The sequence below is a fragment of the Protobothrops mucrosquamatus genome, unplaced genomic scaffold (assembly GCF_001527695.2).
Source record: "Protobothrops mucrosquamatus isolate PMUCROS unplaced genomic scaffold, P.Mucros_1.0 scaffold492, whole genome shotgun sequence".
NCBI classification, from domain to species: Eukaryota; Metazoa; Chordata; class Lepidosauria; order Squamata; family Viperidae; genus Protobothrops; species Protobothrops mucrosquamatus.
This window is the reverse complement of record NW_015386810.1, coordinates 255,804-281,333: the sequence shown is the minus strand read 5'-3', so window position 1 is coordinate 281,333 and position 25,530 is coordinate 255,804. Positions and strand designations below refer to the sequence as shown.

The 25,530-nt window shown below is 38.7% G+C and overlaps 1 protein-coding gene across 1 annotated transcript in view; it reads right to left on the bottom strand.

Annotated features, from left to right (window-relative positions):
- The window catches only part of GTSF1 (gametocyte specific factor 1), a 55,826-nt gene that overhangs the window by 11,373 nt on the left and 18,923 nt on the right, over positions 1–25,530 (bottom strand). Inside the window, 5 exon segments of the mRNA XM_015816770.2 lie at positions 2,501–2,627; positions 8,541–8,638; positions 11,167–11,197; positions 11,199–11,300; positions 21,493–21,550. Coding sequence (XP_015672256.2) covers positions 2,501–2,627; positions 8,541–8,638; positions 11,167–11,197; positions 11,199–11,300; positions 21,493–21,550 — 416 coding nt within the window.

The following is a 25,530-nucleotide window of genomic DNA, read 5'->3' as shown; positions in this document are numbered from 1 at the left end:
CTACATTTGGCTACACTGTACTGACCCATCTTAAGGGATAGCCTACAAAGGGCTTCAGTTTGTAGAAATGATGGGGCTTAATGGCTGTTAGATTTGGTAGCAATAGAACGGCTTCTGAAGGCCATTCTTTAAAAATATTGCAAGAAAAAAAAATCCCCTTGACCATTCCTTCCATTGGTCGAGTCATAATAGCATTAAGTAGGGTCTACATCTTCTATAACAGGGGTGTCAAACTGCCAGTCCACGGGCCAGATGCGTCACGCGGAAGCATGATCCCAGCTCCGGCAAGGGGGAAAAAGTCACGATACGTCGCAACACATCACGTGATGCGGCGAGTTTGACACCCCTGTTCTATAACATCTATCTGGAGGCCCTAGAAAATGAAGGAGCAGGAATTTATTTCAGGTCCCCATTGCTTCCCACACACGAGCACTTAAGAGTATGGAACTAAAACACTGTTTTCTTTCAGACTCCAAACTAAATCTCTGAAATACTAAGTTCAAAACTAGCTCCCCTCCAACTGCAAATATAATGCTAGTTCTCCTTATTTCTCTTATCCCAATTTACTTTTTTACTTACAATCAGGTGTCAAGCTGCAATAACATATATTATTTTCCAGAATAAGCCCGTTCTCCTGCTTTAATTCTAGATGTAAATTACATTATAGCCAATATAGTTCAAGTTAAAATTGTGGGATGAGTGTTTCAGATCCAGATCAGGGGGCTCCTCTGCCAATCTTAACTGCAACTAATGTTGGTACCAATCCACCTTTTGACAACAATTCAGTCAATGTGATGATATTCTGTTAAATACAGGCTTCAATCTGATACTCAGTTACTATGAAGCACTGCTGCACTGGCTCTAGTGACTCCCAAGTTTACAGTACATGGGTTAACAAGGGATAAGTATTCAGGTTTATGCCAAATGATATTCATGCTGTTTTGATTCTTTCACACTTATTTATCCTGGCACATTTATACATGCATTACAGAAGAGGTCTTAAATATCTAGTGAGGTTTTGATTTCCAAAATACTTCAATGAATGACGTGGTTAAAACTTTGCTATTTTTTTTCAATCCAAACAGTTAATTGAGAGAATGCTTTCTCCTTGCAGTATCAGCCCAACCTACAGATAGGAAAAGTTACCCAGGTACCTATAGAAAGGTCTATTCCAGTGATGGCGAACTTTTTAGAGACCAAGTGCCCAAACCGCACCCAAAATCCACTTATTTATCGCAAAGTGCCAGGGGCCCATTAGCATTGTGGTGCCCTCGGGGGGGGGGCACGCAAAAACCAGGGGCGCAAAAATGGGCCACCGTGGTGCAAGGCACAAAAACGGCCACCGCTGCACCACAAGGCGCTGCACCAAGAATGGGGCAGGGCTAGTGAGTATCATGCAGGTACTAGCCCCGCCTCATTTGCAGCGCGTGCATACTCGCGGCCCCGTGCGTGCACACGCACATGTAAAATACTTCCCCCTCCCTTTTCTTCCAGTCCGCCAATCGACAATGGTTGGTGACCTCTGCTCTACCACCTCTACTCGAGCTTGCTAGTCGGCCGTTTCACCTCCTTTGTGCTGGGCAGGGCTCCTGCTCCGGGCGGTGGTGGAGGCCTGATGGTCTTGTTGCTGGCGGCAGCACGCATGCCAACAGAGAGGGCTCTGAGTGCTGCCTCTGGCACGCGTGCCATAGGTTCGTCACCACTAGTCTATTCTGTCCAGACTCAATACGCTCCATGCAGTCTTGATTACCACACTACAGAAAGAGAAAGGGCTAGGAACTCAAGAATGCCTCTTCTCAGTAGATGCCCAGCTTTTTGGAAAATGGTATTTCCTAAGATAAGAAATGCCTCACACTTCGTGGTTTTAAGAAGTCCTTAAAAATATTTTATACTATGGGTCATTTGGGTGCTGGTGGTACTTGTCTGTCTTTAAGTTTTCTGATTATTTCTAATCACTTTTTATGTATAGCACTGTAAATCATCTGGAGTTATTTAAGCAATGGACCGTCTATAAATGATTACATCAATCAATAAACCTCCAAGTATAAACGCTCTGTTATGTATGTTTGTGGACTAAGAACATAATGACATTCACTTGTTTCATAAAAGGGCAAGTAACACATAGCTTTTGTCTCTGCTTGCTTCACTCCACTGAACAGGAGATGTCAGTGATTATTATTTTCAAAACCTAACCCGACTACCTTTTATTATTAGCACTCACAATTTATGTCACAATGTTTAACAATAAAAAGTCCTTGGTTTATGAAACTGAGGACTCAGAAGGACCTGGTAGGTCAAGAAAAAAATAGTTATTTTACCTATGCCATTCCAAATCACAATCAATAGCGAACCACACAGTCTATAATACCTGTAACAGATGCTGAAAGGCCTTTTGGAGGCAAAAGAAAGCTTATTCAACAAGCCATTTTTGAAAACCTAACAGCAAAGTCAGGGACTGTTATAGCTGTCAACAGTCAGTTCTTAGAAGATTTATTTTTACCGATGTCCTGCTCGATGCATCGTTTGTCATCACAGCTTGATATGTGTTGGCTGATCTGTTCCCTGGGCACCTGATGACGAGCATTAAATGGGCAAGTGACCAGCTGTTGCACAATCCCAGGATGGTTCTAGAAAGACAAGTACAGATAACAAAATCACAGCAGCCTTACTGACAGGGCACCTGGGCATTGTTTTAACAACTTGCATGCATTTTCATTCAAATCTTAACAAGCAGTGACATACAACTATGACACAAAGTAAGTTAGTTTACTTATTTCTCCATGAAACAACCATTTGGCATCAATAAGGTTTGCTATCATTTTCACGGATTTTTTTTTTTAAAATTCCTAGTTTGGTTTACAGCCGAACTTCTAACCATATCCAATTTTGCTTTAGTTTTCAAGATTTGCCTAATGTGGCCCAGTACAATTATTTAGTTGGGCTCTCTTAAATAGCTCTAGAGCAGGACACAGGGAAAAAAATATCTCAAAACCCACTTCCTGTTGGATTCTCCATACCATCACCACCACTAGCACAAGTGTGAATCCGTTCACATTCAGAAAATATTTCTGGTCATACAAATCATGATTTGAAACCAGGATTTCCTCTCCATATTTGCATACTAGTTCCATTACTCTCCTTGTATTTCTCTCTTTGATCTATTTAGGTGGCTTTTGATTGGCAGGACTCATGTATTCTTGAACTTTGGGGACTTTTCCCCATGCCGTAGTCCATTATTTTCCAAAGCCTTTTCATTATACTCCAGAACTACCACTGCCACAGCATCTCTATCAACTCTATCGAAGTCAATGCATAAATACAATCTAGTTATTTATAAGATTAAAGGTTGGGCTTTGTAATTTAGGAAGAGAAATGACTACATTTAATTTCAGGCTGTTATTTGCCCTTCCTTCTGAGCAGACATACATAGCCTAAGTATTTCAGCATTGATACGTATTGAGGATATCTGAAACATTGATTTCAACAAGACTTAAACTTTTGGATAAGCTTGCATAGAAAAAACTTATAGCTCTGTGATGGAAACATATTGATGGTGTTTTTCTTGAAATGAGGCAACCTGAGTTTCTATCCTTTCATTTTGAGAGCCATATTTTAAAAGAGAATTACATAACTGATTTATTTTGCAGGGAAGTGAAAGACAAGCCAGTTTGCCTCATTAGCACTGAATGAGTTGCTCTGATGAAGTAAACATGGAAAGGCATTATAATGCCAAATCTCAATTACATGAAAAAATTGAAGGCCAGATGCTCCAGGGAAAGGAACAGAAAAAGAAGCTGAATCCAGTTTGAAATGTTTTCTCCAGTTCAAAATATTCAGAAGCTAATGCATTTTATATTAGTTGAGGAAAGTAAATTTACTGGAAGAAGGCAAGAGTTTGCAGTTAAGGGACCTGTTTGTAAAGTATGATTAAAAATACACCTTCCTTGGAAACAGAATAAAGATTAAACATGTTAGGTTAACCGAGGATACTGTGACAATTCAAGGACTGACTGAGGACAAACTATTCAAATTCTGTCTTCTATTGTTGAGACTGGCAATGAGATAATAGGCAAACTATTCTGCTCAACTGATTACTGCTTGTTTGGGACTTAATTTCTGGAGATTATCAAGAAATGTGTTTAGCTAGAGTCTTCCAAACAAAACTCTCACTTGCAATGCAAATCTTTGCCAGGTAAAAACTTGGTGGGTTCAGTGCTGCTGATGGGTCATTTGTCTTGTTGGTACTTGCGGCCCATTTTATGAGGAAAACCCCCTCAGCCTTTTCACAAATGAATTTATAACAGTGTGCCATTGCACAGATCATGGGAAAAATATTTGATCATATTCTTGGGAAAGTGAAAACATATCCTCAGGAATCTAATTTATGTATAAATATCAATAGAAGTCAGGAACCAAAGAACCTCCAGTTTAAGAAATTATAAAAAAAATATCTCAAAGAAGAACAAAGACTTGGCTCATTATTGAGGAATATGCTGCCTAAGCTGAGGTGATATGTTGAAATGTTTAGATTCACTGAGAAGTTTGGAGTTTCTCCTGGCTGGAATAAAGCCAAAAAAGAAATTTACTGTTTTTAAAGTTTATATAAGAGCTGCTTCTCTAATTTCTACAGGTAAACAATATCATTGGTTCTAGGGTTTTTACATTATATCAATCTAACAATAAATGGTAGCTTATGTCATATTTGGGAAGAAGAATTAAGGTATTTCCAAATATATTCTGAAATAAAGCAAATTCTGCCTAGGCTGCTTGAGCTGATGTATGATTGTTTAGGTGCTATGTACTGGAATAACATCTGAATAATGTTACAATATTTTTCATACGAGCAGCTAAATTAAAAAAGGGCTGAATCAGCACCTTGCATAGGCAGATTTTTCTAAATGAAGATATACTATTTCACGTCCTTTCCTGATTTCTCACAACAGAAGCCTATGGCCTAATTACACTTGATCTTAGCCAAAAGGCCCAACTGAACCTATTTCTGAATTATGCCACTTAAGTATGCAGCTGCATGGGCTTTACATGATTGAAACATCGCCCATACAAAATAAAAAGCTCTAGTAGTGAATATACTTTTGCATAGAACATTCCTATCCTGATCTCTTTTCTGACTTAGTTTTCAGTCTGAAGACTATAAAATGAAAGTAATCAATTACAGAAGCCCCTCAATAAGAATCATGTTTACTTGGAGCAATTTTATATATCATCAAGAATTACTGATACTTTCCATGAACCTAGAGACTTCCCTTATTGAACTATAAAGGGGGCTATAATTATTGTAACTTATATATAAAAAAGGATTTAGTCTATAGAGACATATTACAATATTCGTATATTGTTAACTATATATGGACTCTTGGCAATTTATATAAATTCATCCAATTATAATACTGTAATACATTGATTAAAACATTTAGCTACGTTAAGAATGTTCTCTGGAACTGTTTTGTCTTTCTAAAAGCAAGTAGTAGGGATATCATCTGAAGTTCTAAGAGTTAAGCTGTTAAGTAGAGATCGTGCACAAAGTAAGAAACATTTTTTTCTAACCAGCTTTCCCCTAGATACTCGCTATCCCTGATGGGAAGCACTCACTGAATGGGACAACTCCTCTTGAATTAACTGGTCCTACAACTACCTAAGTGTCAAAGCATGTAGGACTCTGGCAACCTAAGCAGTGCCCACAATACCAGTGCTATATAATTCAGGAAGCTTTCATGTATTAGCAAACAGGTTGTACGAGGCAGATTCTGAACAGTTTTCAAAAGTTTTATTTATTTATTTATTTATTTATTATTTAAATTTATATACCGCCCTATCTCCCTTACGGGACTCAGGGCGGTGAACAGGCAAGAATAAAAACCACAGTAAATATTACATAAAAGCCTGCTCTAAAATATGAAACCCCTAACAAAACCCAATCAAAACTACGCCAGGCCGGCCGCATGGAACAGATGAGTTTTCAGGGCTCGGCGGAAGAGGCGCAGGTCCGCAATTGTATGTAGGTCGGGGGGCAGGTCATTCCAGAGGGCAGGAGCTGCCACAGAGAAGGCTCTCCCCCTGGGGGTCGCCAGCCGGCATTGGCTGGCCGACGGTACCCTAAGGAGGCCCTCTCTGTGGGAGCGGACTGGTCGAAGGGAGATATTTGATAGGAGACGGTCTTGCAAATACCTAGGTCCAGAGTGTATTGCAATAGTTCAGGCAAGTGTTTTCACTATTCTTTTATATTGTTATACTATTCTACCTATGTATTTATCTAGGTAACTGGAGACAATGGATTGAGTTAGTGTAACTACTTCCAACTCATCATTTTCTTGACAACCTTCCTAAAAAGGAAGATTGAAGACTGAGCAAAGCTCTGTCTAAACCTGTCGGCTCCAAGAAGCTAAACTATCATCTTTTGCACAGCAGCTGGCAACATCCCCTCTTCTAGCAAGCCACTGACTATTTCCCTGATTGAGTTACTCGGTGCACTACTTTCCTATTGTTGGTATATTACTTCTGTCTTAATTGCTGAAATGGCTTACTAATTCTCTAAAAACTGCTGGAAATGTAATGAACATGTCAGATCTTTTTCATTATTTGGTGATATTGTTGTAAAGTTCTGGAAAATGATTCACACTAAAATCGTAATTTACAAGACCAAAAATACAGTTTCAAATTTGGTACCACTCAGACCCAATGAAGATAGCCAGTTCTTTCTCTGTCATTTGGAAATACATACAGTGAGGGAAAGAAGTATTTGATCCCCTGCTGATTTCGTAGATTTGCCCACTGACAAAGAAATGATCAGTCTATAATTTTAACGGTAGGTTTATTTTAACAGTGAGATAGAATAGCAAAAAAATCCAGAAAAATGCATTTCAGAAATGTTATGAATTGATCTGCATTTTAATGAGTGAAATAAGTATTTGAGCCCTTCGCAAAACATGACTTAGTATTTGGTTGGCAATCACAGGTCAGACGTTTCTTGTAGTTGGCCACCATGTTTGCACACATCTCAGGAGGGATTTTGTCCCATTCCTCTTTGCAGATCCTCTCCAAGTCATTAAGGTTTCGAGGCTGACATTTGACAGCTCGAACCTTCAGCTCCCTCCACAGATTTTCTATGGGGTTACGGTCTGGAGACTGGCTAGGCCACTCCAGGACCTTAATGTGCTTCTTCTTGAGCCACTCCTTTGTTGTCTTGGCTGTGTGTTTTGGGTCATTGTCATGCTGGAATACCCATCCACGACCCATTTTCATTCCCTGGCTGAGGGAAGAAGCTTCTCGCCCAAGATTTGACAGTACATAGCCCCGTCCATTGTCCCTTTGATGTGGTGAAGTTGTCCTGTCCCCTTAGCAGAAAAACACCCCCAAAGCATAATTGTTTCCACCCCCATGTTTGACGGTGGGGATGGTGTTCTTGGGGTCAGACAGCATTCCTCCTCCTCCAAAAACGGCGAGTTAGCTGATGCCAAAGAACTTGATTTTGGTCTCATCTGACCACAACACTTTCACCCAGTTCTCCCTCTGAATCATTCAGATGTTCATTGGCAAACTTCAGATGGGCCTGTACATGTGCTTTCTTGAGCAGGGGGACCTTGCGGGCGCTGCAGGATTTCAGTCCTTCACGGCATAGTGTGTTACCAATTGTTTTCTTGGTGACTATGGTTCCAGCTGCCTTGAGATCATTGACAAGATCCTCCCGTGTAGTTCTGGGCTGATTCCTCATCGTTCTCATGATTATTGAAACTCCACAAAGTGAGATCTTGCATGGATCCCCAGCCTGAGGGAGACTGACAGTTATTTTGTGTTTCTTCCTTTTGCGAATAATTGCACCAACTGTTGTCACCTCCTCACTATCGCTTGGCGATAGTCTTGTAGCCCATTCCAGTCTTGTGTAAGTCTACAATCTTGTCCCTGACATCCTTGGACAGCTCTTTGGTCTTGGCCATGGTGGAGAGTTTGGAATCTGATTGACTGATTGCTTCTGTTGACAGGTGTCTTTTATACAGGTAACGAGCTGAGATTAGGAGCACTCCCTTTAAGAGAGTGCTCCTAATCTCCGCTCTTTACCTGTATAAAGGACACCCGGGAGCCAGAAATCTTGCTGATTGACAGGGGATCAAATACTTATTTCACTCATTAAAATACAAATCAATTTATAACTTTTTTGAAATGCATTTTTCTGGATTTTTTTATTGTTATTCTGTCTCTCACTGTTAAAATAAATCTACCATTAAAATGATAGACTGATCATTTCTTTGTCAGTGGGCAAACGTACAAAATCAGCAGGGGATCAAATATTTTTTCCAGTCACTGTAGAAAAAAAGAACACTGGGCCCACATTTTGAAATGGAGGGAATGGAATGAAGGAAATTAAGAGTGATTAAAACATACCCTGAAGAAATTGGGAAAAGCAGTAATACCGACTTGTCCAAAAAAAGAAGTAAATGTATCATCTGGGAAATAAGCAGGTAGGCAATTATTCTACATACTCTGCATCATCAACTACATTTAAACAAAGGATTTCCACAGCTTACCTTTCGACACTTGACAAGGTGGTAGGGAAACCTGCAAGCCCTGATTTGATGGCTTTTGTCATAGGGGCACTGAATTAGTTTTTCAGGATCCAAAGCATCTATTAGAAAAGAACATGAAGGTCTAATGAGTATCCCAAAACTACTCTTTTAAGTGCAATGCAAAAACACACCAACACATTGGAATTAATCAGATAAGTAAGAAAAGCTATCAGTTCTTAGTATTCCATAACCACAGAATTACTTCAAGTTTGCTGGCTAATTAAATTCACTCAGGTTTAGGCGATTAGGGTGCTAAACAAAGAAATGCAGTCAGGAGTGCAAAACAATGCGGCAGATGTTAATGAGCACATTTATGAAATGAAGAGAAAGCTGCAGAAAATCTGTATCCCCGAAGCTACTCAATTAGACAGTCCAATTAAAAGAGTTATTCAAGAAATTTGAAGAGGTGTACTCACGGTCCCCACTGGCCTTCTAAGATAAGTGGCTCTTATCTGAGCTAAGAGGGGACATCATTGTGTTAGGCTACATCTTTGGCAAAATCCTGTGTTTTCAATTCAGAGACAACCACAACACACTGCTACAGGAAAAATCTGAGGGGAATATCATTAAAATCTCAAATGAAGTATATAAAAACTGAATCTTTGCTAGCATTATTTTGTTCTTTGTTCTCTTTTCTTTTCTTCAATATGAGTATTTCCAATAAGATGCTATGTGAAAAAAAATGTCTTCCATCAGTGTAAACGATTACATTTAACAAAATAGCATATGTGAGATGTTCTTGGATTGTACAACGAAAGTATAATTCAGTATATTTCTGCTCCATTTGGAAACAATTCAACAGATCATCATCCCAAGGGTAGCAAAATCATGTCTACTTGACAAGTTTTTAAGAGATGTGATCTACAGCTGAAAGAATTGGATACTTTCAAAGAAAGGAATCCAATTCCTATTATATCATGCCTATTACCAGTAAACTAACTAAAGCAGCCTAGTAATTCTTCCAGCAACTGACTTACCCCATCCACTGGAAATGCACATTTTTCAATGTCTTGGTAAAATTGAAAATTAACATTTTCCAAGTCCTCCTATTTGCCACAAAGGAGGTTATCACTTGGTTTTCTTCCCTCAGCAAGGAAAAAAGGTCTAAAAACCTGCAGTGCCTTGATTAAGGTTGGGATTTGATCTTTTTCTTCCAAACTTCCAGATGGCCACTATGGGCATAGAGGGGAAGAGAGTACCTACAAGAAGCCCTGTCTTAAGCCCTCATGTGTTTCAAATGCTGGCTGGGAAGGATGAACCTTTATTAACTCTGTTAACCCTAACCCTCTCGCTTACTGACTGGGTTACTGAGTTCACATAGCACATTGGATTGTCCTCATATAATGAAATCTGTTGTAGAAAGAAGGCCTGAATATGAGGCCTTCTTTCTGGGGTTGGATTATGGGAGGGGATTATAGCTCACAGCATGTTTAAGCAGATCGGATACAACTGAGCTCCAGCACTTCCCCCAGTGTGAAGTTCACAAGTGGAACTAACAAAAGTTACAATTTCACTGGACTTTTGACTGCTTAGGATACCTTAGAAATATGGAAAGCAGATTTTCTTTTAAGCTTTAAGTTGGACAGGATGTTAGAATCATTAAGAGGTAGTCCTCAACTTACAACCATAACGGAGCCCAAAATTTTCATTGCTAAGATGGTTGTTAAACGAGTTGCACCCGATTTTACGACTTTTGCCAGTTGTTAAGCGAAACATGCAATTGTTAACCGAATCTGGTTTCCCCATTGACTTTGCTTGTCAGAAGCCAATGACCCTGGGACAATGCAACTGTCATAAATACATGCCAGATGCCAAGGTGGCCATAGGGACGCTGTAACCATCGTAAGTATGAAAAACAGTCATAAGTTACTTTTTTTAGTGCCATTATAACTTCATAAGGTCACTAAAGAAATGGTTGTAAGTCGAGGACTACCTGTGCGGTAACTGCAGACGTGCTTGATGGGACTCAGTAGCTCTGTGACCTACAGAGATGATCCCAGACTGCTCAACCAGGTCAAAGCTGGGAGATTCCTGTACTGTACTGTATTGTACTTCTGAAAAGCTGTTAACACTACAGAGGTGCAATGCAATAAAGATGAGCAGTAATACTAGTAGATTTGTGCACTCTAGCCCTATTCTCAATCAATGATAATGGAACAGGGAATTGTGCTTGGTGTTCTGCTGCATTTTAGAACTGCACAAGGTCAGGGATAAAACATTTCCCCCCCTTGTTCTTTTCTAGTAGGAAACACAGAACTCTGCTCAACACAAACAACTGACTATGAAGACCAACCACAATGTGTGAGCCTTTATGTCACCAAATTTTAGTCACTTTGATTCCCCCTCCCCTGGAATATGTAACATTATTTCCTGTAGGCTGCCTGGAGTGGCCGTGAGCAAGTAGGTGGCAATACAAATTTTCCTAAATAAATAAATAACATGGGTTCCCCCCTCCCCCTTAATCTCCAGGTTGCTCAGGAGGTGATTATCAAGACCCCCAGGTGGTAATTAAGATCAAGGAGTAACAAACACATGGTACATATAGTTACATTTAGCTGCTATTTTTATTAATCTAAATTTATCTTACCATAGCTGTCTTCTGTATTCATGGTTTGGTAGTCTGATAGAAGCCTGCTGGAAACTACGGTAACTCTGCCGTTGGGATTCACAGTCTTCTAAATAGTAGAAACCAGATGTAATGAAAATTATTTCAGTTAATACCTTTTATGGTTCATGCAGCTGTTACACATATAATAGTTGTCAGAAAAGCTGGGTGGGAGACAATGACATAAGAGAATTTGTGAGAAACTTCAAATAATCCAGCAAATGCTAACTATTACACATACCTTTTATACTTTCTAAATGGGCAACTGAACTGCTGAAAACCATGAAAAGGTTTCTGCTATGTAAACTCTAAGAACAAATTTCCTCCTCTACAATCCTTTGCTGCTTTGAAAAAAATGATTGAATAAAGATTACGAACAGACACACGTTCCCTAGTTTTGTAAATTCATTATCATTCACTTTATGTAGACTATATTATCCTTGAAAACTGAAGACTACTATTAGCATTAAAATCTGGCACACTGGTACTTATGGGCCATAACTCAACTCTTCATTAAATATCCTTAATTCTTACACATAAAATGGTTCAATTTGTGGAAAAGTGCCAAACCCTGTAAGATTTTTGTATTCCCAATTTAAGCCTCGAGAGTGTTATGGTAAGAATGCCCAAAAACTGTGAGATTTGCAGATCACTTAAGAATTCAACCATTACACAATAAACACAGACTACAAACATTGACAAGATAAAGCAGCAACAATGGTGCACTGGAATATCTGCAGAAAATACCATTTGCCTGCAAGCAATAAGTTTGTGGTGGCACCACAAAATACAAAAAAATCAAGAAGCTAAAGTGCTCAGGATTTTAGAATTCAAACAGACAAGCACCGTCTACATAACACCCCAGACTTAACAACTGTCGGTAAGAAAAATAAGTCTGGACAGTAGTAGTATTTGGAGACATAGAATAATAGAGAAAGGAGAAAAATACAAAGACCTGCAAATAAAAGTAGAACAACTGTGGCAAAGGAAAAGATAGTACCATTAATGATAGGTGCCTTGGGTTCAATCCCAAAATCATCTGTGGCACTACTTGAACATCATCAGCATTGACAAAAGTCAATTGCAAAAGGCAGCTTCTTGGAACAGCTTTCATCATGTGATGATACCTGTAACACCATCAAACAACATCTATCCCAGATCTTTGGGAAGGACTTGATAGGTGGATAAAAATGCCAAAACCAGTCTAAACATATGGCTGACTGTGCAATGAACCATAATAATAAAGAGGTATGTATACACCAGGTTAAAGAATAAGGCAGTATTGTCCCCTAGTGTGCAGTGGTCCCTTAAATACTTCTTGGTGCTATTCTGGATTTCAACAGGATTTTGAAATAACCTATACTGGAATATTACAAATTACATCCATAAGTACTATTTGGGTAGCACAACAATTTGGATAAAAGAAAATGATCTCTGGATTGAGAACATCAACAAAGTCGGAAGAGTACAAGGCTCAAGCTTGAAATAAGTAATTTCTTTAGTTATCATTGTTACTGTTATTTCATGTAAATACAAAAAATAAGGCACAAAAAAGATCACTCAGAGTTTTCAAAAGAACTCACAAGACTTTTAATTTTGTTTCAATTTCTACCTCCCTGTTTTCAGCACAACCAGAATGAGTTCTACTGTATGCAAAAAGGAAAGCACTAAGCTGAGAAGTCAATAGACAGGTGATGCAGAAAATTTGTCTCTCACTTCTCAATACATTCCAATAGAGTCCTTTTACTTCAAGGATGGGTACAGTGAGCGCTTTAAAATACAGCTACAACAGCAATTGACTAGTGGCTTCTTTCTGGTGTATGCTCTACTGACAGAGCTTGTGGTTGACTTCACGTTCCCATGACATTCTGGACTGGAGCCCAATTTGCACCTTGTAGTATACATTATTAAAATTTGGTTACCATACTTTCTCATATTTACACACTATGTTTCTCCTAGGAGCTATGCTTCAGTATTTGCTAATTCAATGTTCACCGCAACTTTAGAGAATTTCTGTGAACAACAAAGAATGGGCTCTCTTAATCGATCCCTTTCATAGAACAGTCATGTGAAAAACATGTATGTCCATTTTGGGTTTGTTTTTTATTTATTTTTTATTTATTCAACAAAAAAAACTAAAAGATATGCAATTCTGTTCTGTGGGAAAAGCAAGCAGTTTGAGAGGTTTCTTGCATGCACAGCCCATTTTAAATCACCCCACAACATCTTGATGGGATTTAGATCTGAGCTTTGTTTTGGCCATTCCAAAAGCCCCTTTTTTCCAATCATCCCTTAATGGGTTTACTCAAAAGTTTAGGGTCATTGTCACGTTGCAAGGTCCACTTTCAGCTGAGCTTCAATTTCCTGATAGATGGTCAAGCACCATCTCAAGCACCCTCCGGTACAATGAAGAATTCAAAGTGGATTCTATGATAGTGAGCTGCCCAGGCTCCGATGTAGCAAACCGAACCCAAACCATAATATTTCCACTACCATGCTTTACAAGTGGCATCAGATTCTTCAGGTGAAATGAAGTCTTTGACGTTCATCAAAAATGTCTTCATACTGTGACAGAAGAATTCTGTCTTTGCCTCAACTATCCAGAGCATATTGTTGAAGAAACCCTGGTCTCTGTCTTGCCCTGTTCTTCCTGGAGGGCAAATACTTCCTTCTGGCACCCACCCCATGTAGAATTATTCTAATAGACAAATGCCCTTTGACATCAATGATGGCAAGAACCATCTGTAGATCATGTGATAAAAGTCGATGAGTCTAAGAGACTTTCAGCATTTTGCATCCTAATATGGGACTGAACTTGCTGGGACAGCCTGACATGAGCAAGTTGGCAGTTGTCTGAAGTCTTCTGCATTTGTGGATGATCTTCCAGACAGTGAAATGATTTATGCCCAATTGTTTGGTGATCTTTTATAATCCCTTTCTAGGCTAATAGGCATCTATAATGGGACATGATAGCAGTATTCCAATATCTCAGGGGCTGCCACAAAGAAGAGGGAGTCAAGCTATTCTCCAAAGAGCCTGAAGGCAGGACAAGAAGCAACGGGTGGAAACTAATCAAGGAGAGAAGCAACCTAGAACTAAGGAGAAACTTCCTGACAGTTAGAACAATTAACCAATGGAACAACATGCCTCCAGAAGCGGTGAATGCTCCAACACTGGAAGTTTTTAAGAAGAGACTGGACAGCCATTTGTCTGAAATGGTATAGGGTTTCCTGCTTGAGCAGGGGCTTGGACTAGATGACCTCCAAGGTCCCTTCCGACTTTACTACTACTACTACTACTACTACTACTACTACTACTACTACTACTACTACTACTACTACTACTATTATTATTATTATTATTATTATAACCTTCTTTCCGAATGCCTCAGGGAATTCTTTTGATCTAGGCAGGGTGATTCCACACACACTTCAACAATGAAGAGTAAATGCTTAAGGCACTAGGCTAGAAATTAGGAGTTCAAGTTCTGCCTTAGCCATGAAAGCCACCTGGGTGACCTTGGGCCAGTCACTCTCTCTCAGCCCAACTCAGCTCACAGGGTGCTTGTTGTGGGGAAAATAGGAGGAGGAAGGTGTGTTGGATATGTTTGCCATTTTGAGTTATTTATAAAAATAATAAAGGAGGTAGAAAATAAGTAAAATGTCTGAGGTTTAAATAAGACAAGTCTCACCCACATCCTAATTATGTTCTAATCATTTACAGCTGATCTGATGCACTTGATTCTAATTTTAGGTACTTGAGGTAATGATAAATGTAGGAATGTACTTGTTTTTTCACATGTAAAATTTGCATTTAAAGTTACACAACAGACTATCAAATGCAAATAGTGCATATTTATTATAGTCTATCTCCTTTATCAATATTGTTGAAATGAAGATGACATTTCTGTATGTTGAAAAAAGCTGAAACAGTCAACAATTTCAATAGGGTGAACTTACTTATTCATATGACTGGGCAGATTGAATGGAGATGAGCAGGGGAATACATTTTCACCTTCCAGAAACAAAATGTCAATCACATATTTCCCTAAAGTTTCTTAGTTTTACATAAATATAGGCAAAAATATTTTTCCAGGTCTTGCTATTATTCAAAAGATATAAAATACAGTACTTGATGAAAAATTACCATTTCAGTCTAAACTGGCAACCTGAGTCTATTTAATTAAAAAAATCTAAAACTTTAAAGATAGCACTATTCATATGTCCCTGCTCCTTATTTAAATATTTTAGCATTTATAAAAGTATAATCTTATTAATCTTTATAAAAAATTACATCAGTAATAATCCTTTAGAGCAACGCCTGTATGACAGCTTGTCCTAAGAGCATTTGAAACAATTACAGAATATCTGCTATACTTATCATCAAAGTCCAATAAAATGAGAGTAACTTGCTTTCCAAATGATAATATGGATCATATAGGTATAACATTTTCTGGATAAAAATGGGAAAGATGTCTACAGTTCTTAAAATAACCTTGCTGGTGAGCCAAAAGCTAAATTATAAAGCCACTTGAGCAGAGGTATTATCTGACAAATAATCTAAACAACATTGCAGTGATTACACCAGCTCAGAGGACTGAATTCGGAGAAAGAACACCAGAAAATTTACTACCAGAATAGGTCTTTAGATAAGAATCAGATTTAACTACAGTCCTCAACTTATGACAATTCAGTCCAAAATTTGTTAAATGAGATATTTAAGTGAATTTTGCCCCATTTTACGACCTTTCTTGCCTTAGTTCTTAAGTGAATCACTGCAGTTGATAAGTTAGTAACCCGATTGTTAAGTGAATCAGGCTTCCCCATTGTCTTTGCTTGTCAGAAGGTCACAAAAGGGGAACATATGACTTTGGGACACAGCAAATGGTCATAAATATGAACCAGTTGCCAAGCATCTGAATTTTGACCACAGGACCATTGTTGTAAGCCGAGGACTACCTGTACTTTGAATTCATACAAGCAGTAGAGGAAAAAGATGGAAGATAGGAAGAAGAAAATCAGAAAATCGAATCGACACACATAGGGCAGATGTTAAGTATGGTGCAAGTCTGCATGGTTTCCATGTTAAAATTTGAGAGCTGGGGAGAAAAGGGGGAAGATACTACAAAAGTAGATAAATTGCTGGTCTTGAAGACACCTCATGTGAGATACAATTGGTCTGAATATATCAAGAGAAAGAAAATCATGGCTAAGCCACTATGAAACCACAGGCACCCTAAGGAAACCCAAAGATGCTTTTCCCAAGAGGCAACTGAACTTTCTTGTTTTTTCTTTGAAGATGTTTCGCGTCTCATCCAAGAAGCTTCTTCAGCTGACTGGATGGTGGGGAATGGAAGGATTTATATTTCTTGCAGACAGCTGGCCATTTGCTTTCTTTTAGAGAGATCAGCTGTCTGCAAGGAGTATACATCCTCCCATTCCCCACCATCCAGTTAGAGCTGAAGAAGCTTCTTGGAGGAGAAGCAAAACGTCTTCAAAGAAGAAACAAGGAAGTCCAGTTAAAAAAGCAGCTTTGGGACAATCATGACCTGGATGACTGAGAATCTCCATAGACACCCTAAGGAAAGAAGCTGTGGTTGCAAGAGTGGTGGTTGTGAAAAGAAATGGAAGTGAATGCGCCGCACACTGCTTGGCGCTCCCGGAGGAAACAAAAAAAAAAAAAGGGGGGGGGTAGAAACCTAATATATGGAACAAGTAACAAGCTGGACAAGGCTGGCTCCCGCCAAGCTCCCCTCTTTCGTACATCACGGCGAGATGACGGGAGGCAATAAGCGCGGAAGGCTTTGTAACTCTCGACATGTATAGGGAGCAAAATGGCAGTGCTAGGCGAGAGAAAAAGTCCCCGAGAGCCCTTGGAAACTAATAAATGGCGGCCCCTGCCCTTTTGGAAAACCCCATGCCATTATCAGAGCGGGAGAGAAAAGAGAAAAGAGAAAAAAAGAAGCGAAACTCTCGAAACCACGTAAACGCCCGTTACCTACTAGACCCGACTTGGAGTCACGTGCGAAAAAGAACCTGACTCCCGCCGCCGGGCTTCTTAAAGCGCACGCGCGCCACCTCACTTCCGCCCGCTCTTTTTCTCTCTCTCGCTCTCTGCTCGACGGGCGTGAACGGGGGCGGGGGGGGGGTGCGATTGGCTCCTTCGTCTTGTCTCTGTCTCCGGGTTGGCTCGTGCTGGGTCCCGCCTTAGCGCGCGCGAGGATTTCTGCAGCGAGCCCTGGGCTGAATAGGACGGGATTGCGATTGTTTTGGTCTTCGACGTTCTCAATAAAACAGGCTGTCCGTATGTTTGATGCCCTTTGTTGTTCAGTCGCTAAGTCGTGTCCGCGTCTTCGAGATCCCACAGAATGCTAGCTCCCCACCTCTCCTTCACTGTCTCCTGGAGTTTGCCCAAACCCATCTTCGGTGCATCGGTGATACTATCGTAACCATCTTATCCTCTGCCGTCGTCTTTTCGCCTTCAGTCTTTCCCAATATCTTTCCAGTGAGTCCTCATTTGGTGGTCAAAGTATTTGAGCTTCAGCTCTTCAACTCTCCTTCCAAAGGGCAGTCGGGGTTGATTTTCTTTAAGATGCTCTTACTCATCATTAACTGAGCCAGATTTCTTTTTGCAGTCAAACTCAACCGAAACCTCTTTTTTCTCTTGGAAGATAGCAAGTGGTGCATCTATCACTTACTTCACCGGTTTCCCAGGATTTCTGGATAGTAATAGTAATGGTAGAAATTTGGCCTACTGTAGATTTTTTTTCAGTATCTTAGCATAGGAGCTTATAAAGAGACTGGAAAAATAATGAGAGGAGTATTAGATGCAAAAGAAATAAGAGTTTGTTAGTAGGTTACCCCATAAATAGTAGCTTAGGCCAGGTTGCAAAAAGCTTGAGTTTCAAATCATTAAGGTTCTGTCTTAACGAACTTAATAGCGAGGGCTGGAAGTTCTGGTAGATTGCAATATTTTACTGCTGATCCTGGGGTAACTTTAGGGAATGTTGTGTAATACTTGCTTCCTGCTGTGAAGAGCTGGACATTGAGCATGCAATCCATCTGGTCCTGGTTATCTGAACTGCCTTTCTGTCAAGTTGGAATTCTGCCCTTTGAACTATTAATAATCAATTAAATTGTCAGAACATTGCTCAGAAAAGACTGCAAAGCAACAATTGAGTTATGGGGGTTTTTTTGTGATCCGATACCCATTTGCTATTTTCCAGGAACAGCTGACATGGTTTCACTTCTCATCCTTTTTTATTTTTTAAATACATACAGTGCATGACAAAGTCTTTTGTTAACTTGGATTTATTCGGAGCATTTGCTTTCCAGGCATTATCTCCACAAACCTAAATTCCTATATATGCCCTTTTTTGGTGACCTGTCTTTTTTTCTACTTCTTGGACGTGTCATTTGTTTTTCTGTTTTTCACAAAACTTTCGGGATAGCCACAGTGCCCTGTTTTTATGGGCATCCATTTTTCCTCATTGGTATTGTTTGTGATTGTGCTTTCAGTATTTCATTTTTAGAAATTCCTACCCATTTTGTGCTCTTTTTCTCATTAGCTTATTTGTGGTATAATCTGGTCCATAAGTGCTCTTGAGTACATCTTTTTTAAAGTTCAAAATACAATATACCACTCAGCTTCATTTTTTCTTAATATCAAAAATTGTGGTATTAGATGTTCATTCCCAGTTCCTACTACTTATATTTGCCTACTAAGTTTTCCCTAATGATAAGGATCAAATAAAAAATACTTTTTGAATCCCCTTCGCATTAAGGGGAAGGTTATTCTTGATTTGATCCTAATCATTAGGAGAAACTAACAAGTAAATAAGACCAGTCAATAATACAGGTCTTTCATTTCTACTTAGAAGGTCCATGCTTAGCACGGTTTGACATCCGCTTCTACATCTCTGATGGAAAAAAGATTGTCAGCAAGACAGTCAGGAATCTTGGAAAAAGCATGTTTACAAGGTTTGTCTCCCAACAGATGTGGAGATAATAAAATGCTGGCAAACCAACAATTGGCCATGGAGGACAGGAGAAGAGAGAAAGAGACAAGAGTTTGTTTCAAATACTGAAAATGTTCTGAATTTCAATTCTGCCGAACCTCAGAACACTCAGAATGGTTTGACAGAATCTCAGAGGCACAATGTATTCACAGATAATCCTCGACTTAGGATCACAATTGGGACTGGAATTTCTGCCTGTAAGTGATATGGTCATAAAGCATGATGTCACATGATTGTGTTGCTTAGCGATGGCAAGCCCAACATTCCCTGTTGCTGTCAGCAAATTCTACTGGTCGTTAGCCGAGCCCCCTACCATCTCTGTCTTTTGGTCATTTTGCACCGTGCTTTGTGGGAAGGCAAGCAACCCCAGAACTGCATGGCTTAGGCCCTAAGAGCCTTAGGGGGTTCTTGGTGTACTGTAGCTCTGGGATGTCAGCACATATATTTTTCTCTCTAGTAGAGAGAGGCGCTAATAATGGGCCCCTCACAGAAGAAGTACCCCAAATCCTAGGAGTGTGTTAGACTGAACCCCAAGCAACTGATCAAACATTTTTAACTGCCTTTTCTTTAAAGTTACCCTGTCATGGGAATATGAAGCTGTTGGACTGTGGTTTCATCATTGCACTGTGTGTTTACACTTGCTGATTATTTTGTATTGCAGTTCCACCTCTCATTTATTTCAATCATAGCAGATTGAACCCATTTTCAGATTTCAAAGCTGCGATAATCAGAATAAAATTGCTTTCACTGATACTCAATGATCCATAACTGTCATTTTTTTTCTGAACTTAACCAACTAAAATTTTTAATCAAAAATAGGAAGCCTTCCAAAAAATAATAAAAATCAGCCTGAAGACAAGTCTTTGTTCATTTACCATCATTTATTTTAAGAAGAAAGTTATTGCTGTGCAATTTATTTTGTTTCATCGTTTTGAAAGACTGTCCGAATAACAAAATAACAGAGTTGGAAGAGTCGTTGGAGATCTTCTAGACCAACCAGGAAACATTGTACCATTTCAGACAAATGATTGTCCAATCTATTCTTAAAAACTTCCAGTGTTGGAGCATTCACAACTTCTGAAGGTAAGTTGTTCCACTGATTAATTGTTCTAACTGTCAGGAAATGTCTTCTTAGTTCTAGGTTGGTTCTTTCGATTAGTTTTCATCCATTGCTTCTTGTCCTGCCTTCAGGTGCATTGGAGAATAGGTTGACTCCCTCTTCTTTGTGGCAGCCCCTGAGATATTGGAACACTGCTATCATGTCACTCCTAGTTGTTCTTTTCATTACACTAGACATACCCAATTCCAGCAACTGTTCTTTATATGGTTTAGCCTCCAGTCCCCTAATCATCTTTGTTACTCTTCTCTGCACTCTTTCTAGAGTCTCAACATCAACAAATGTCAGTTTAAGGTGAAACTGTTTCAAACATCAGTTTTGCTTGTTCATTTTCAGACTAGCCTCTATTGCAACTGAAATTAGCTTTTAAAAGAGTAATACATTTATGTTTGAATTAGCATTCTGCCTGCTGTTCCCAAAGGATTATAACATGTTAATCAGATGCATGAGAAAGATTCAAAAGGTAAATAACCTGGTTGTGTAATATCTGGGGAGCTCAGTTGTTTATCATTGTGCTTTTAAGGGAAGTACAAAATGTAGAAATCAGTAACAAATCTCATTCATGTTGAGTCCAATTCCTAATGATGGAGGATACATTTATTTAGTGATAACAATATGAAGCCCTTTAGGTTTGTGGCAGAATATAAATATGATAATACCTGTACATCTAAATAAATAGATCACAAAATGGTTTGCTATTACTTTCTTTCAGGATTCTTTTCCCCTCAGTCTAGTGTACGGTGCTTTTTTCATTGTGATTTCTCATCCAAATATTAGGTGTGTCCCTGCTTAGATTTCTGTATTAGCCATAGTTTTCTAGGTGTGTTTCTAGGCAGAAATCAAAGCATTGTGAATGTGCAGGCTGTAATTCTGACATTAAAAGCTAGCTGGACAGTCAATCCATTTCCACTAGTAAAGCTTGGCTCTTGGTCACAAAGTCAGATTGCTCTGCTGTAATTAAAAACAAGTGATAAAACTCAGAGAGAAACTTAGAGATTAGTTGCTGATTAAGACTGAAAAAGTGCACAGTTTAACATGTCCCTAGTCAATCTCTGAAAAATGACTCCAGGAAGCAAACATCAGAGAGCCCCCTGCTTTCTGTAAAAATAATTAAAAGTTTAGCCAGGATTTTGTATCAGATTATCGATTTATTTTCTTTGTTGCATTGTCTAACTTTCTGTATTTCACCTAATATTCTCATTTGCAGAAAGGCATACACCAGGTGAGGTGTGCTAGGGAAGACAAATGGACAAGAGAGAACTATTAAGACATTACCTCAAAGGAAGAAGCTGGCCAAACCACGAAAATCCAGAAGGTTTCAGGGGAGAGAAGGAAAGATTTCAGATGTCCAGCCTTCCAATATTTGGGCACAGCTCTTGTGCTAAGACTTTTCGTAAACATTATTGCATATTAATGCTTTCTTATCAAGGTGTTACTGTATTGAAAGTTGCAAAAGTTGGTTGAAATATTAGCAGATTTATTCCCTAAACAGGATAATGGAAGAAATGTCTGTAGCAGTTCTCTGTTGAAAGAGAAGATGAAAAGGATTATGTAAGTATATTGTTGTATATCTTTGTTCCCTGGCCTGTCTATCAATTATAATCTATTTTTTTATTACAGGAGATTGGCCAAGACGTTAATCCTATTGATACAATTGCTTTGGGGTAATAAGCAATTTCTCTGTGAAATAGTTTGAAAGTGAATAGATATCTNCCTTCTAATATGTCCTTTAGTATCATCCCTTACTTGTTTCAAAAAATTCCCATTTTCCATAAAAGAAGCAGTTTTTTTATCAATTCGCCATCTCTCTTGAATTTGTCTATACACAAGCCAAGAAAAGTCTGGATACTTCCGTCTCAAAACATCTATTGATTTGAGGCACCATTCACCACTACCACTCAAATATAACAAAGCTCTTTTTCTCATTAGCTTATTTGTGGTATAATCTGGTCCATAAGTGCTCTTGAGTACATCTTTTTTAAAGTTCAAAATACAATATACCACTCAGCTTCATTTTTTCTTAATATCAAAAATTGTGGTATTAGATGCTCATTCCCAGTTCCTACTACTTATATTTGCCTACTAAGTTTTCCCTAATGATTAGGATCAAATCAAAAATACCTTTTGAATCCCCTTCACATTCAAAAGGGGAAGGTTATTCTTGATTTGATCCTAATCATTAGGAGAAACTAACAAGTAAATAAGACCAGTCAATAATACAGGTCTTTCATTTCTACTTAGAAGGTCCATGCTTAGCACGGTTTGACATCCGCTTCTACATCTCTGATGGAAAAAATATTGTCAGCAAGACAGTCAGGAATCTTGGAAAAAGCATGTTTACAAGGTTTGTCTCCCAACAGATGTGGAGATAATAAAATGCCGGCAAACCAACACATTGGCCATGGAGGACAGGAGAAGAGAGAAAGAGACAAGAGTTTGTTTCAAATACTGAAAATGTTCTGAATTTCAATTCTGCCGAACCTCAGAACACTCAGAACGGTTTGACAGAATCTCAGAGGCACAATGTATTCACAGATAATCCTCGACTTAGGATCACAATTGGGACTGGAATTTCTGCCTGTAAGTGATATGGTCATAAAGCATGATGTCACATGATTGTGTTGCTTAGCGATGGCAAGCCCAACATTCCCTGTTGCTGTCAGCGAATTCTACTGGTCGTTAGCCGAGCCCCCTACCATCTCTGTCTTTTGGTCATTTTGCACCGTGCTTTGTGGGAAGGCAAGCAACCCCAGAACTGCATGGCTTAGGCCCTAAGAGCCTTAGGGGGTTCTTGGTGTACTGTAGCTCTGGGATGTCAGCACATATATTTTTCTCTCTAGTAGAGAGAGGCGCTAATAATGGGCCCCTCACAGAAGAAGTACCCCAAATCCTAGGAGTGTGTTAGACTGAACCCCAAGCAACTGATCAAACTTTTTTAACTTCCTTTTCTTTAAAGTTACCCTGTCATGGGAATATGAAGCTGTTGGACTGTGGTTTCATCATTGCACTGTGTGTTTACACTTGCTGATTATTTTGTATTGCAGTTCCACCTCTCATTTATTTCAATCATAGCAGATTGAACCCATTTTCAAATTTCAAAGCTGCGATAATCAGAATAAAATTGCTTTCACTGATACTCAATGATCCATAACTGTCATTTTTTTTTGAACTTAATCAACTAAAATTTTTAATCAAAAATAGGAAGCCTTCCAAAAAATAATAAAAATCAGCCTGAAGACAAGTCTTTGTTCATTTACCATCATTTATTTTAAGAAGAAAGTTATTGCTGTGCAATTTATTTTGTTTCATCGTTTTGAAAGACTGTCCGAATAACAAAATAACAGAGTTGGAAGGGTCGTTGGAGATCTTCTAGACCAACCAGGAAACATTGTACCATTTCAGACAAATGATTGTCCAATCTATTCTTAAAAACTTCCAGTGTTGGAGCATTCACAACTTCTGAAGGTAAGTTGTTCCACTGATTAATTGTTCTAACTGTCAGGAAATGTCTTCTTAGTTCTAGGTTGGTTCTCTCGATTAGTTTTCATCCATTGCTTCTTGTCCTGCCTTCAGGTGCATTGGAGAATAGGTTGACTCCCTCTTCTTTGTGGCAAGCCCTGAGATATTGGAACACTGCTTTCATGTCACTCCTACTTGTTCTTTTCATTACACTAGACATACCCAATTCCAGCAACTGTTCTTTATATGGTTTAGCCTCCAGTCCCCTAATCATCTTTGTTACTCTTCTCTGCACTCTTTCTAGAGTCTCAACATCAACAAATGTCAGTTTAAGGTGAAACTGTTTCAAACATCAGTTTTGCTTGTTCATTTTCAGACTAGCCTCTATTGCAACTGAAATTAGCTTTTAAAAGAGTAATACATTTATGTTTGAATTAGCATTCTGCCTGCTGTTCCCAAAGGATTATAACATGTTAAACAGATGCATGAGAAAGATTCAAAAGGTAAATAACCTGGTTGTGTAATATCTGGGGAGCTCAGTTGTTTATCATTGTGCTTTTAAGGGAAGTACAAAATGTAGAAATCAGTAACAAATCTCATTCATGTTGAGTCCAATTCCTAATGATGGAGGATACATTCATTTAGTGATAACAATATGAAGCCCTTTAGGTTTGTGGCAGAATATAAATATGATAATACCTGTACATCTAAATAAATAGATCACAAAATGGTTTGCTATTACTTTCTTTCAGGATTCTTTTCCCCTCAGTCTAGTGTACAGTGCTTTTTTCATTGTGATTTCTCATCCAAATATTAGGTGTGTCCCTGCTTAGATTTCTGTATTAGCCATAGTTTTCTAGGTGTGTTTCTAGGCAGAAATCAAAGCATTGTGAATGTGCAGGCTGTAATTCTGACATTAAAAGCTAGCTGGACAGTCAATCCATTTCCACTAGTAAAGCTTGGCTCTTGGTCACAAAGTCAGATTGCTCTGCTGTAATTAAAAACAAGTGATAAAACTCAGAGAGAAACTTAGAGATTAGTTGCTGATTTAAGACTGAAAAAGTGCACAGTTTAACATGTCCCTAGTCAATCTCTGAAAAATGACTCCAGGAAGCAAACATCAGAGAGCCCCCTGCTTTCTGTAAAAATAATTAAAAGTTTAGCCAGGATTTTGTATCAGATTATCGATTTATTTTATTTGTTGCATTATCTAACTTTCTGTATTTCACCTAATATTCTCATTTGCAGAAAGGCATATACCAGGTGAGGTGTGCTAGGGAAGACAAATGGACAAGAGAGAACTATTAAGACATTACCTCAAAGGAAGAAGCTGGCCAAACCACGAAAATCCAGAAGGTTTCAGGGGAGAGAAGGAAAGATTTCAGATGTCCAGCCTTCCAATATTTGGGCACAGCTCTTGTGCTAAGACTTTTCGTAAACATTATTGCATATTAATGCTTTCTTATCAAGGTGTTACTGTATTGAAAGTTGCAAAAGTTGGTTGAAATATTAGCAGATTTATTCCCTAAACAGGATAATGGAAGAAATGTCTGCAGCAGTTCTCTGTTGAAAGAGAAGATGAAAAGGATTATGTAAGTATATTGTTGTATATCTTTGTTCCCTGGCCTGTCTATCAATTATAATCTATTTTTTTATTACAGGAGATTGGCCAAGACGTTAATCCTATTGATACAATTGCTTTGGGGTAATAAGCAATTTCTCTGTGAAATAGTTTGAAAGTGAATAGATATCT